This window comes from Anomaloglossus baeobatrachus, chromosome 2, assembly GCF_048569485.1.
Source record: "Anomaloglossus baeobatrachus isolate aAnoBae1 chromosome 2, aAnoBae1.hap1, whole genome shotgun sequence".
Taxonomy (NCBI): domain Eukaryota; kingdom Metazoa; phylum Chordata; class Amphibia; order Anura; family Aromobatidae; genus Anomaloglossus; species Anomaloglossus baeobatrachus.
In genome coordinates this window covers 98,822,801-98,835,008 of record NC_134354.1, presented here as the reverse complement: position 1 = coordinate 98,835,008, position 12,208 = coordinate 98,822,801, and the positions used below count along the sequence as shown (strand labels likewise).

The 12,208-nt window shown below is 43.8% G+C and overlaps 1 protein-coding gene across 8 annotated transcripts in view; it reads left to right on the top strand.

Annotated features, from left to right (window-relative positions):
• ABR (ABR activator of RhoGEF and GTPase) overlaps positions 1–4,648 on the top strand; it is a 551,973-nt gene extending 547,325 nt beyond the window's left edge. For all 8 annotated transcript variants that reach the window (XM_075335215.1, XM_075335218.1, XM_075335216.1 and 5 more), the window contains 2 exons: positions 737–884; positions 1,411–4,648. In XM_075335215.1, the coding sequence (XP_075191330.1) occupies positions 737–884; positions 1,411–1,500 (238 nt within the window). In that variant the 3' untranslated portion in view covers positions 1,501–4,648. The remainder of the gene's footprint in view (positions 1–736; positions 885–1,410) is intronic.
• The last annotated feature ends 7,560 nt before the right edge of the window (positions 4,649–12,208 follow it).

Genomic DNA, 12,208 nt, shown 5'->3' with positions numbered 1-12,208 from the left:
TAAAAGGTTTGATATTGACTTTTAGGCTTGGTACCTCCATTACGAGAGTTCCAGTCTTTTCCTCTCTTAAGAGGCTATTTGAATATTTAATTTCATAGGGAAGCATTGTGTGGCTTATAAGTCTCCATAGGCCATCTTGGTGCTCCCCACAAAGAAAATCTGTAGCCCATAGATCCACTTTGAGGTTTAGTACATGCTAAATTAAAAAATGATGACCGTAACATATTACGCGCAATGATTTTTCCATTTAGAAGGGTTTTCTCAGATCATTCCAAAGACCGGCAATATGAAAAAGGACCACAAATACCCCATTATATCCTCCAGCTCATCTGGTCTCCATTTAATGATCGCTGCAGCCAATCACTGACCTCCATAGTCTTGTACTATACATCTGCGTTTTGCTACAGTTGTATGTAGACCGCACGCCATTGCTACAGCTAGGTAAAAACTGATGTAGGGGGATGTAATGTCTGAGTAGATGTTTTTTCAGGCCTGCCTTTTGCCAAATTTTGTAATAATTTTGGAAAACCCCGTTAACATAGGACAGGAAACCCCCTGGTCTGACAATAAATGAGTCATCTGTCCGTGGCCTCCTAAATATGTGCATCCAAACCAAATGTCTAGATGAAGCCGCCAGTATGAACACATAAGAGATCATTTGAGTTATTTTCATATTCTTGCACTTTTGCAACTGGGGAAGGGTTTTTTTAATTATTTTTTTGCATTTTGTTTGTAGGGTTGCAGAAAAAGAGCCCATCAACAAGATGTCACTGCACAACTTGGCCACGGTCTTTGGTCCCACATTACTAAGACCCTCTGAAGTGGAAAGCAAAGGCCACACAAACCTGGCATCAGATATCTGGTCCCACGACGTCATGGCACAGGTTAATATCTGCTCTTTTTCTGTTTATGTCTCACGTACATATTGGTAGTGGCACTTACTATTAGTTTCCCCTCTGAATTACACATAAGTACATTGTAAAAAGTGATGAACCCCTTTCACTAAAACTGAATATTCCCTTCTATTTAGCAGCCGCTAACCAGCTTTAATCACTTACTGAGCAGTATACACTTTACATGTACTCTGCAAACACAGATTACTCTGTAGGTATTTGACATTACTTATCTTGCGCTAGCCCTGAGTGACTTCCTGTATTATACTCCAGAGCTGCATTCACAATTCTGCTGGACGTTATTGGGAACAGATAAACTCATACAACCTGTGATATAACAATGTGAGATTACCTTTTCCTAAATCAAGTTGTAATGTGTTTCCCTTCTGATGAATGGTGTGCAGATATTGACTGCTTGGAGATTTGCTGGCTGAATTGTGATTTCAGCTCTGGAGCTGTTCTGTTAATTCAATGTGATTAGGAACTTACTGAATTAGTTTTTGTGTTTCTTCTCCAGGTCCAGGTTCTCCTTTATTACCTGCAGCACCCCCCGATCAGTTTCTCGGAGCTGAAGAGGAACACTCTGTACTACTCGACAGACGTGTGAGCCCACAATCACAAGACCAGGCAGCTCTCTGTACATTTGGCAAAAGACATTCGGAGAAGGATCCCACAACCCAGAGCAGCCCCCAACTTGCTCCTGTGCATTTCTTGAATCCTTTTGTACAGAAACGTGGAAAGAATAGTAGAAGTTGAGCTGGCACTGTGCTCCCCTTGTAACAGGCTGTATTTTGTATATTGGTTTTCAGGCATTATTTTATGTAGGAGCAAGTGACCCCGGGGAGCAGAGGTTTGGAAAACTCTTTTCTTGTTATCCACATTCCTTGATGTGAGTGAACTTTTTGGAAAAATCTTTACAATTCTGCTGAATTAAAGGGTCCTTTTATCCTGCCATATCCTCAAGAACTTGTGCTGGAGACTGCAAACTGCACTGTATCCTTCCTCCCTTTTGGGGACCACAGGGGCCAAACCAGATTGTTTGCCGATCGCCCCCCGCACACGGAGAGTGGAGGTTGCTGAACATTGGGGTGCTCTGCTCAGTTCTGCGATATTTTCCTTCATAGACTTGGCAGAATATGAGCCGACTCTCCGTCCTAAGCGTTTTTAATTCTAAACCGTTGCCATGAAGTTTTCTTCTACTCCTTGTCTTCTATTGTGGATGAAAAGTGCTTTTAGTTCTTTTTTTTTTTATTTTTTATTTTTTTCTTGTGGATTTGTCACTTGTGATTTTTTTTTTTTTTTGCGGCTTTCAAAAGGTGGTACGTTTCTGTTACTCCGCCGGGCATGAGGATGTTGACTGGTACCCAAACTGTTCAGCAACCGGCGAGGAGACGCATCTGCCCTGAATCATGTTCGTTAAATTCGGAGCAGTCGGATGCCCCTCGCTGACGCCAAACACACGCACAGCCCCCTTACAAATTAGGTTTAACTTCATTGAGGAAATTAAATTATAAAAACAGATGGCCAAAATGCCTCGCGTTTGATAGATCCGTGGAAATTAAAGGTAGTTTCCAGTTTAGATCTTTTGTAAAACCAGCACTACTTGTCTCTAGGGTGTGTCCGGTATTTTGGCTCGGCTCTAATGAAGTCAATAGGATTGACCTGCAATACCACACACAACCACAGGACATGTATGGCGCTATATACGTTTTTCTGATCGTGCACACTCTGTGTATTCTGCATTTGGGATGCATGCCCAGGCCGCGTTCTCTCCTCCGGTCACACACATGCACAGGATAATCCATGGCAGCTTATCGTGCAGTACATTGCTTCTATTTTTGAGTTTCCTTTTTTTGTTCTTATTTATTTGTATCAAAGGTTAAAATAATAAAAGCAAAAAAGCAGAAAAAGATATTTAAAGACACAAGAAAATAGAAAGGTGGGGTAAAATACAATGAGACCATAGTTCTCCATCCATTGTAAGGCATTGAAGTGCTCCATACATATGACTGCATCACGCTCAGCTGGTTTCCCATTTAACAAACTCTTAACTAACCGTCCAGGGGGGAAATGAGGGTCCCAAGAAAAACTTTCTATTACTATCGATTTCTCTGGGCAGGGCAGTAGACGAGGCAGGCATGTGACCCATGAGCTGCATATGTAGAGGCACACAACTTGTCGGCTGCTTGTTTGGCCTCTTATTTGCCTTTCAGTAAAGTTGATGTTCGTTAGGTGATGTTCATTACGGCCCCGATTCATCACGTGCTTGGTCACATTCTTTTCTTGCTAGCTGTGTACGATATTTTATAAATTTGGCACAAATGGAAAGTTTTTTGTTGTTTTTTTGCTCTTTCGCTTTATTTGTGCTTTTTAAGTAAAATATTGCATGACTTTTTAAAATGTTGCATGTCAGTCTTCAAATGCACAAAAAAAGACAGATTGGACTGCAATAGGGTACAAGATTACAGTTGCACAGAAATGGAGCAATATTTTGAAAAGTGACAAATGTTCAATAAGTTGAAAAGATTGGGATACTAAGGCGGGGGCCACACGGGGATTACTGCGATCTCCTCGCATGACCCTCGGCTCACGCTGGCAGTATAGCAGAGCTGAGTGTCATGCGAGTGTCCCTGCGACTGAGGTCCGATCATGCGAGCGGACCTCAGCTGCGGGGGGCGGGCCGGCTCTGAGGAGGGGCAGCCCAGCACTGAGGAGAGGGAGGGATTTATCTCCCTATCTCCTCTGTAGCCGGCTATTGCCATTCTCGCCCTGCACTCGTGGTACACCGGTGTAATGCGAGTGCAGTGCGATTTTTCTCTCGCCCCATAGACTTGAATGGGTGCGAGAGAAACCAGGATCGCATTGCACCCACAGCATGCTGCGATTGTTTTCTCGGTCCGATTAGGGCTGAGAAAATAATCGCTCATGGGTGCTGACACACAGGCTAATATTGGTCCGAGTGGAATGCAATTTTTTTATCGCACTCCACTCGCACCGATTTTCATGCCGTGTGGCTTAGGCCTTAAAAACACACCCACATTGCTAAATCTTAAAGGGAGTCCATCAGCAGGTTTTTTTGCTCTGTAATCTGAAAATAGCATGCTGTAGGGGTTAAGATTCTGTTTACAGCCAGTAGTTTATCTCAAAGTGTGTTTTTGTTTACCTGCAATATTAGTTTAGCTTCCTGCTTTATCATTAGTGGGTCTGAGGAGCTGAGCTGTAGATCGATTTTGTCCCTTCTATGATTAGCAGCTTCTGTCTATAGAAATTTACCCTGATCCTGGTGTGGATAGGACAGCTCTCAGCTCTGCTACATGCAAAAAAATAAAATCTTAGATTATGCCCAAATGGCTGCACCCAGTAAACTAAGTGATACATTGTTGGATTCAGAATCTCTTCTCTACATCATGCTGGTCTCAGATGAAATAGCAAAAACCTGGTGACAGATTCCCTTTTAGAAATCACAAGTACTAAAAAAAAAAAAAAACTAACTTGAAAGTGGTTGCAAAAGTGATACTGAATTTTACCCAAACATAAAAATATCAAGTCCAAATTTTTAATTAGAAAAGTGTAAAAAGAATAATGAATCGCCGTAATGTTTCTTCTCCTAGGACACATATCTGTCCACAGAATATGCCTCTTTGGAATAGCTGAAAAATAATCTTGTTTATGGCTTTGTTTTCTAGAATATGGGTTCATTTAATATTTGGTCTGGTAATTTTAATATACAGTAAATTTTTCTCTGCTTCAGTGTTTTTTTGTGTTTTCTTTTGAGGATGCGGTGGGGGAATATTTGACGGTGACTACATTTCACAGGTCAGCAGCTGAGAGTATTCAAGGCCTCAATATTCATGAGGTTCATGTGGTTTTTTCTTTTCCATAGATTAATCATACATGAGGTGACGTCCTGCACACACTGGCGCTCCAGTCCCCAAATCAACTAATTGGGGAGGATACATTACGTGGTGTTATAGCGCAACTAAATAAGTCCATCCATGGACACCACAGCCAGGGATGTGGCCATTATAAATCACAATTAGGAAAGTTTGACTCCAATGTAACATGATTGCAAATATCGCCTCAATCACGGGTCTAATAACTTGATCTGCTGCCTATGATGGGTCGTTACAGCCGTGAATGGGTCAGGATTCAGAGGTAATTGCCTGCATTACTCGAGTGATAGAAGGATACACAAAAGCTGCTTGTAAATAGTGATGAGCGGGCACTACCATGCTCAGGTGCTCGGTACTCGTAACGATCAGTCAGATGCTCGGAGAAGCGCAACTCATGTACCGAGTATAATGGAAGTCAATGGGGAACTCGCACATTTTTCCGGAAGATTTCTAGAAAGAATGCTCGAGTCCCCCCTTGAACCCCATTATACTCGGGTGCTCAATTCGCGCCCATCCGAGCATCTGACTGCTTGTTACGAGTATCACTCATTACTATTCATTGCCATTACTAAGCACACAAATACGGAAGTGCCCGCTCATCACTATTCGTTACGAGTATCGAGCACCAGAGCATGGTAGTGCCCGCTCATCACTATTCATTACCAGTACTAAGCACCCAAGCAAAGGTAGTGCTCGCTTATCACTATCCGTTATGAGCACCAGAGCATGGTAGTGCTCATTCATCACTAGTAATCATCTCTCCGCACACTGTAACCTGTTTTATTAATCCTTTTCTAAAAGCACAAAATAAAGCGTCCAATCCTCAAATGAAACCCTATTGATCAGGCACTGCTCTGTACTGTATCAGACTAAATGGATCTCTATACAATATTGCGATTTCTTCTTCCATTAATGATTTTTGCTACCAATGAAAGCAGTTGTGTTAGATTTTTTTGGCATTTAGTATATGACATAAAACCTCCCCTGAATTTGTGAATTTTCATAAGTGACCATAAAAAATGGATCCTTATCACCCTCCGCACAGCTGATCGTGCAAGTGTGTATATATTACATAGGGGCCTAAGGGGAGAACTTTTCTCCTTGCGGAGACTGATAAACCAATCTGGCTGTCAGTGGTGAGGAGCCTTAAGGCCCAGTCACACACAATGACTTACCAGCGATGCCGAAAACGATGCGACCTGATAGGGATCGCAGGTAAGTCGCTGGGAGGTCGCAGGTGAGATGTCACACAGTCAGATCTTACCAGCGATGCAGGAACAATACAGGGCGCAGTAGCAACCTGTATAACGATCTCAGCAGTTACTGTGACCCTGTCACACAGTGTAAAACACAGCGATGCGTCCTGCCCAGCAGGAGATAGTCTTTGAAGAAAATGGCCTGAACCATTCTGCAATGACTAGAGATCTCACAGCAGGGGCCTGATCGCTGGTAGATGTCACACATAACGAGATCGCTAACGGGATCGCTGCTGCGTCACAGAAACCGTGACTCAGCTGTGATCTCGCTAGCGATCTCTTTATGTGTGGCGGTACCTTTATGGGTGCAATGCTCCTCTGAGATATATTCAAATTGTCTCTTCAGGGAGGAAGGAGACAAACTCTAGCGCCACCAAGATTGCTACTTCCAATAGCAATGGCACTAGAGTTTGTCTCCTTCCTCCCTGAAGAGACAATTTGAACATATATTACATAAACGTATTTCTATATCTATATAGACTTGTATATCTCCATTCATTACAGATACGTTTCTGAAGTTTCACCAATTCAGATTTATTTATTTTTTTCCCATGGCAGCATATTCTAGACTATTAAATGTAGTAACTCAGGAAATGGCCTAATTCCACCAAAATGAGCTCAAAGTAAATTCTTCCTTTTTGTGCGGCATCCACATTGTTATTCTGCAGACATGCCATATTATAAAATCCTGAAAATAGAATCAGATACATCAAATGGATATTTTCTGCGTCTCTTTTTCCCACAAACTTCCTACGTCTAGTGCTGAAGGGACAGGAGATAAGAAAAATTAATGTTACACTATTGTTTTAGTTTTGAATAAGAACAGTTTTAGAGGAAGAGAATGTGAATTGCGGCCCGGATCCTCTTTGTAAAGTTATTCTTGCATTTGTCCCTGTAAATGCCCTGTTATTTGGCTATGTATGAGGGCACGGGCTGGATTTGCCGTCACACTCCAGTACAGCTGGGTACATCTCGGTTTAGCAGCGTTTCCTCTGATAAGCAGTGATTTTGTGCTTTGATCACTTTCTTCACATACGCAGTCATTTTCCATTTTCTCATGGTGCTGTGCAGTTTTCGAAGTCTGTTTTTATATTAATGACCTTCATCAATGTTGATGTCGTCTTGAGAACATGATGAACCGCAAACAATTGTGGGGTCATCTGGCAGAAGTGCGCTGTGTCCGGTTACTGGTACGAAGGCTTTGTGGATTCTGGTAAATTCATCATCCCTTCCAGCTGGAGGTTTCAGAAGTTACTGCGCGGAGTATTGAGTTTACTGCTGGAACTTGCAGTGTCGGCTCTTGTATGTGGAGAATCGGATACTTTCTCTCTTTTTATCCATCTAACCTATAAAGTTGAAAATATTGATTTAGATTTCTAGAAATTACCGAGCTCAGATTGCACAGCATCCCCCGCTGGCTCCATGTCTGCGCAGAACAGCTCCTCATCTTATATGTAAGAAATCTCGGTATGTGAACTGGAATAATGGGCTCAGACACCGACATGCCTGGCTTTGCTGTGTTGATATTTATCCTAAAGGGAATTTGTCATCAGGTTATTGCTCTTTAATCTGAGAGCAGCATACTGTATACATTGTGGCCCTGAATCCAATCATGTGACACTTGCGACTCTTATTAGGCTGTATGCTGTTGTTTCAATTAAAATCAGTGTTTTATCAACAGGAGATTATCACTTCAGGACTAGTTGTCTTTTGCCTTGTAGTCCTACTGCTCTGTATAACTCCGTCCCCACTACTGATTGGCAGTTTTCTGCCTATGCACATTGTAGATCGCTACTAATTAGTGATGTGAGTGGAGTTATGTTATTCAGAGCTCAGCATTCAGAGAACTGCTACTACGTCTGCAGGAAAAAAAGTGATTTTATGAAAACAAGCAACCCAGTAAATGACATATCACTGAAATCAGGGTCCCTGTTCCTATATCATGCTGTTTTCAGATTACTTAGAAAAAAAACCTGGCGACAGATGACAAATCTGAGCTTGGTTTACCCACAACCCTTATGTTGCTTAGGGCAAATGTCATGGATGGTCTCTAGTGGTAGTTCCATGGCAGACCAGCTATTCAGGGGGGATGTAAATACAGTACATTAATCATCCCCAGATTTTCTAAATATGGAACATATTGAAGAGAACCTAGTAGATAAACTCTAGGGACAGAACATGTGGCCAATGCACAGCCGCATGATGTGAATGAAAAATCACATTTCCTCATAAGTTCACATGTCACACACTACAGCCGACTTACACCCTCTAAACTTACCTGCATTTACTGCCAAAAACGAGTGGCCCCCATTAGAGAAATGCAGGAAAAGAACCAACCAACAGACATTCCATGAAACAATCCCACATGGTAAAGCCGCGCTCACATCAGCGGTATTTTGCCGCAGTGACGGATCCGGTACAAATGCGTTTCAGCTCCATTCATTTCCTATGGAATCATGGTCACATGCGGTGTATGTGACCGCATCCCGCCGCGACTCCATTGGAGGTGAATTGAGCTGAAATGCATTTGTACTGGATCTGGCCCTGCGGCAAAATACCGCTGATGTAAGCGGCGCCTAACTGGTGCTGACATGCTGCAGAATTTTGCAGTAGTCACAAAAGTGACTTAAACCATCTATGCTTTAGACACAGTCCCTGACACTCATATACAGTATACTGTACATATATTAAAGGATTAAGTTTAAAGGGGTTATCCAATGCAAACAAGTTATCACCTTTCAACAGGTTAGGTGATAACTTGCATATTGGTGGTTCAGGGAACTCTAAAGCTGGGTTCACACTAAACGACAGCGACAACGACGTCGCTGTTACGTCACCATTTTCGGTGACGTAACAGCGACCTTGTAAGTCGCTGTTATGATCGCTGCTTAGCTGTCAAACACAGCAGAAGCAGCGATCATAACGTCGCTGTGCTACATGTGCAGAGAGCAGGGAGCCGCGCTTAGCGCTGGCTCCTTGCTCTCCTGCAGCACACATCGGGTTAATTAACCCGATGTGTGCTGCAGCTACATGTCACAGTTCAGAGAGCAGGGAGCCGCGCGCACTGCTTAGCGCTGGCTCCTTGCTCTCCTTGCTACAGTATACATCGGGTTAATTACCCGATGCATACTGCAGCCACATGTCACAGTGCAGGAGCCGGCACTGGCAGCAAGAGCGGCGGAGGCTGGTAACCAGCGTAAACATCGGGTAACCAGGGAAAGGTCTTCCCTTGGTTACCCGATGTTTACGCTGGTTACAGCTTACCGCAGCTGCCAGTGCCGGCTCCTGCTCGCTTCATTTCGTCGCTCTCTCGCTGTCACACACAGCGATGTGTGTGTCACAGCGGGAGAGTGACGACCAAAAAATGAAGCTGGACATTCAGCAACGACCGGCGACCTCACAGCAGGGGCCAGGTCGTTGCTGAATGTCACACACAGCGACAGCGACGGGACGTCGCTGCAACGTCACAGAAAATGGTGACGTAGCAGCGACGTCGTTGTCGTTGTCGCTGTGTGTGACACCAGCTTAATTCCAGTTCTAAAATAGTGCAACAGGTTGGACACCCGACCACCACTTCACTCATTCCATGGGATTGCTGGAAGAGGAGTGCAGCATTCGGCAGCTCCATAGGGTATGAATATAACAGCGATCTAGTTCTACGGGTGCGGTTCCACTTGCGTATGACTCGCACGAGACGCGCATAGGTATCACCCGGCACGACGGGATGCTCTCCAGACATGAGCATGCAGCTGCATGAAATACATGCAGATCACCCGCTCCTGTCAGGAGAGTGTGCAGCCGTGCCGGGTGATACCTATGCGCGTCTCGTGCGAGTCATACGCAAGTGGAATTATACCCTAAGGCTATGTGCGCACGTTGCGTACTAGCCCTGCAGAAATTTCTGCAGCGATCTGAAGAGCACATGTGCGCTTTAAATCGCTGCAGAAATGTCCGTAGTGAGCGCCGATTCCATGCGCTCTGCCTGCAGCTCCTCCCATAGACAGAGCAGGAGCTGCCGGCAAAGCGCAGGAAAGAAGTGACATGTCACTTCTTTTTGCGCAGCGCTTCGGCAGTAGCCGAAGCGCTGAGCACTGAGACGCCACGTGCGCACGGCCCCTGCACAATCTCCATAGACTGTGCAGGGGACGCAGGACGCATGCAGTTACGCTGCGCTGCAAAGCGCAGCGTAACTGCATGAATTTACGCAACGTGCGCACATAGCCTAATAGTGATAAAAGTTCCCCGTTCTGCCGATTAGGGAGGATCTCAGAGGTTAGATTCCCACTAATCAATAAGTCACTAACTATCCAATAGGTATGGATAGGTGATAATTGGGTGAAGTTAACACATCAATAAAAAAAAAACGCACGTTTTTCACTGACATGTTAAACATGCATTTGGCCCTCCTTGTGCCATGATTTTGGCACACGTGTGTTATCCGTTTGCTATCCGTGATGGCACACGGAGATCAGGCACTCCTATACTCACTTGTCCCCAGCGTTGTTCTCCGTGGTGCTGATGTCTCCGGCCGCTGCTGGCTCTGGCGATGCTGTTACTTCCGGGGTACGGTGCAGTGAATATTCAGGAGCATGGAGACAGGGGAATATAAAAATCATTTTATTTCAAAGAGACGTGTTTTCTCTGGTACGTATCACATTATCACATCGCTGTGTAGTCCGTGTGACATCAGTGATGCCAGAGAAATACTGACTTGTCTCCGTGCGGAATACACGGTCATGCGTGTGCGCCGCCCGGAACACGGTCGGTGAGAAATCATTGTCTGCGCAGACCCATTAATTTTAATGGGTTCGCCTACGTCCGTGACTCCGGTACATGAAAAAACTGCAACATACATACCAGAATCACTGACGTGTGAAGGGCCCTAAAACGGAGTCCATAAAGTAGCAGCTCCAATCTGCTTTATCATTGGGAAACCCAACTCCTGTCCCTTTATAGAGTCAGCTGTTCACTGTGAGAATAGGACAAGAATTCCAAGGTTTTCGGGTGGTCCACCTCTGTTCTTAGGACAGATTCACTGCCCTTGCTTTCACACTGCGCATGCGTGCACTAGTTTTTCATCCCTTATGTAGCAGTGACAGGTCTAGTGAATCTAATCCAGTTCCAAGGAACACCAGAACTTCACAGACCGCGGGTTGGGAAACTTATTTAAGGGAACTGCCGCTATTTGTATAATCTACTGAAAGATCCTCTTCGTGTCTGATCTTTGTACAGTTTTTGCATTTCTTTGTTTTTGTCTTTGCTTTTCAAAATTGTGTAAAAAATTCTTGTATCCTTTATGTACAACCAATTGTGCCCCTCTAAGTAGCCATCTTGTTCTGTGATATCCAGTATATCCTGGTGTAACCCGCCAGTCACTCCATGGGACTATGTCATAGGATCTGCACAATAAACGTGTTCATTTTCTAGGGGACAATAGAGAACAAGCTTCTTCCCTTTCACTCCACATTTCACACTGTTATTGGCAGTAGAAAGAAAATAATGGTTTTCCCAGATTTTGTTGGGTTTGAGATTTTTTTTTTTGTTACATCAATATTGTATTTATGAAGCCCAAGAAAAGAAAGAGGTAATCTCAAGGGATGGAAAAATACGCCTTGTATATTTTTATTTTTTGTCTGTACTGTTGCCTTGTCTGTATATTATTATGATGCTAGAAATGGAGCAAAAATAGTAATGATAACGTTAGTTAATAAAAGATTTACAAAATGAGTTTTCGTTTTCTCTTGAATGAAGTTGGAAATCCAGAATTAGTGCCTATTAACGTTGGAAGTTTAGAGCCTGAACCACCCGGTACAAGGCTGCTCTTCTCCAGAGGGAAAGATCCAGCATCTGCAGCAGGTGAAACATCACCTTTATTCCAAAAAAATAAAACGGATCCAAGGAATGCTAAAACCAGTTAAGGAGGGGAGCAGACGCTTCAATCTTTCACTTTATCATTACCACCCGGTCTGGAGTCTCTGTGTACCGCACCCATATTATGGCGATCTTCCAATACCTGGTGAGCTGATATTGCCCCCTTTTGTTTCTTACATATATCTATGTTACCTCTATAGTTTGTATTCAAGCTGAGAAATTCTGTAGCCTTGCCAAGAGCCCATAGACTTTCATTACAGATGTATGCTAATGAATGTCCTTCCACACTTTTCCT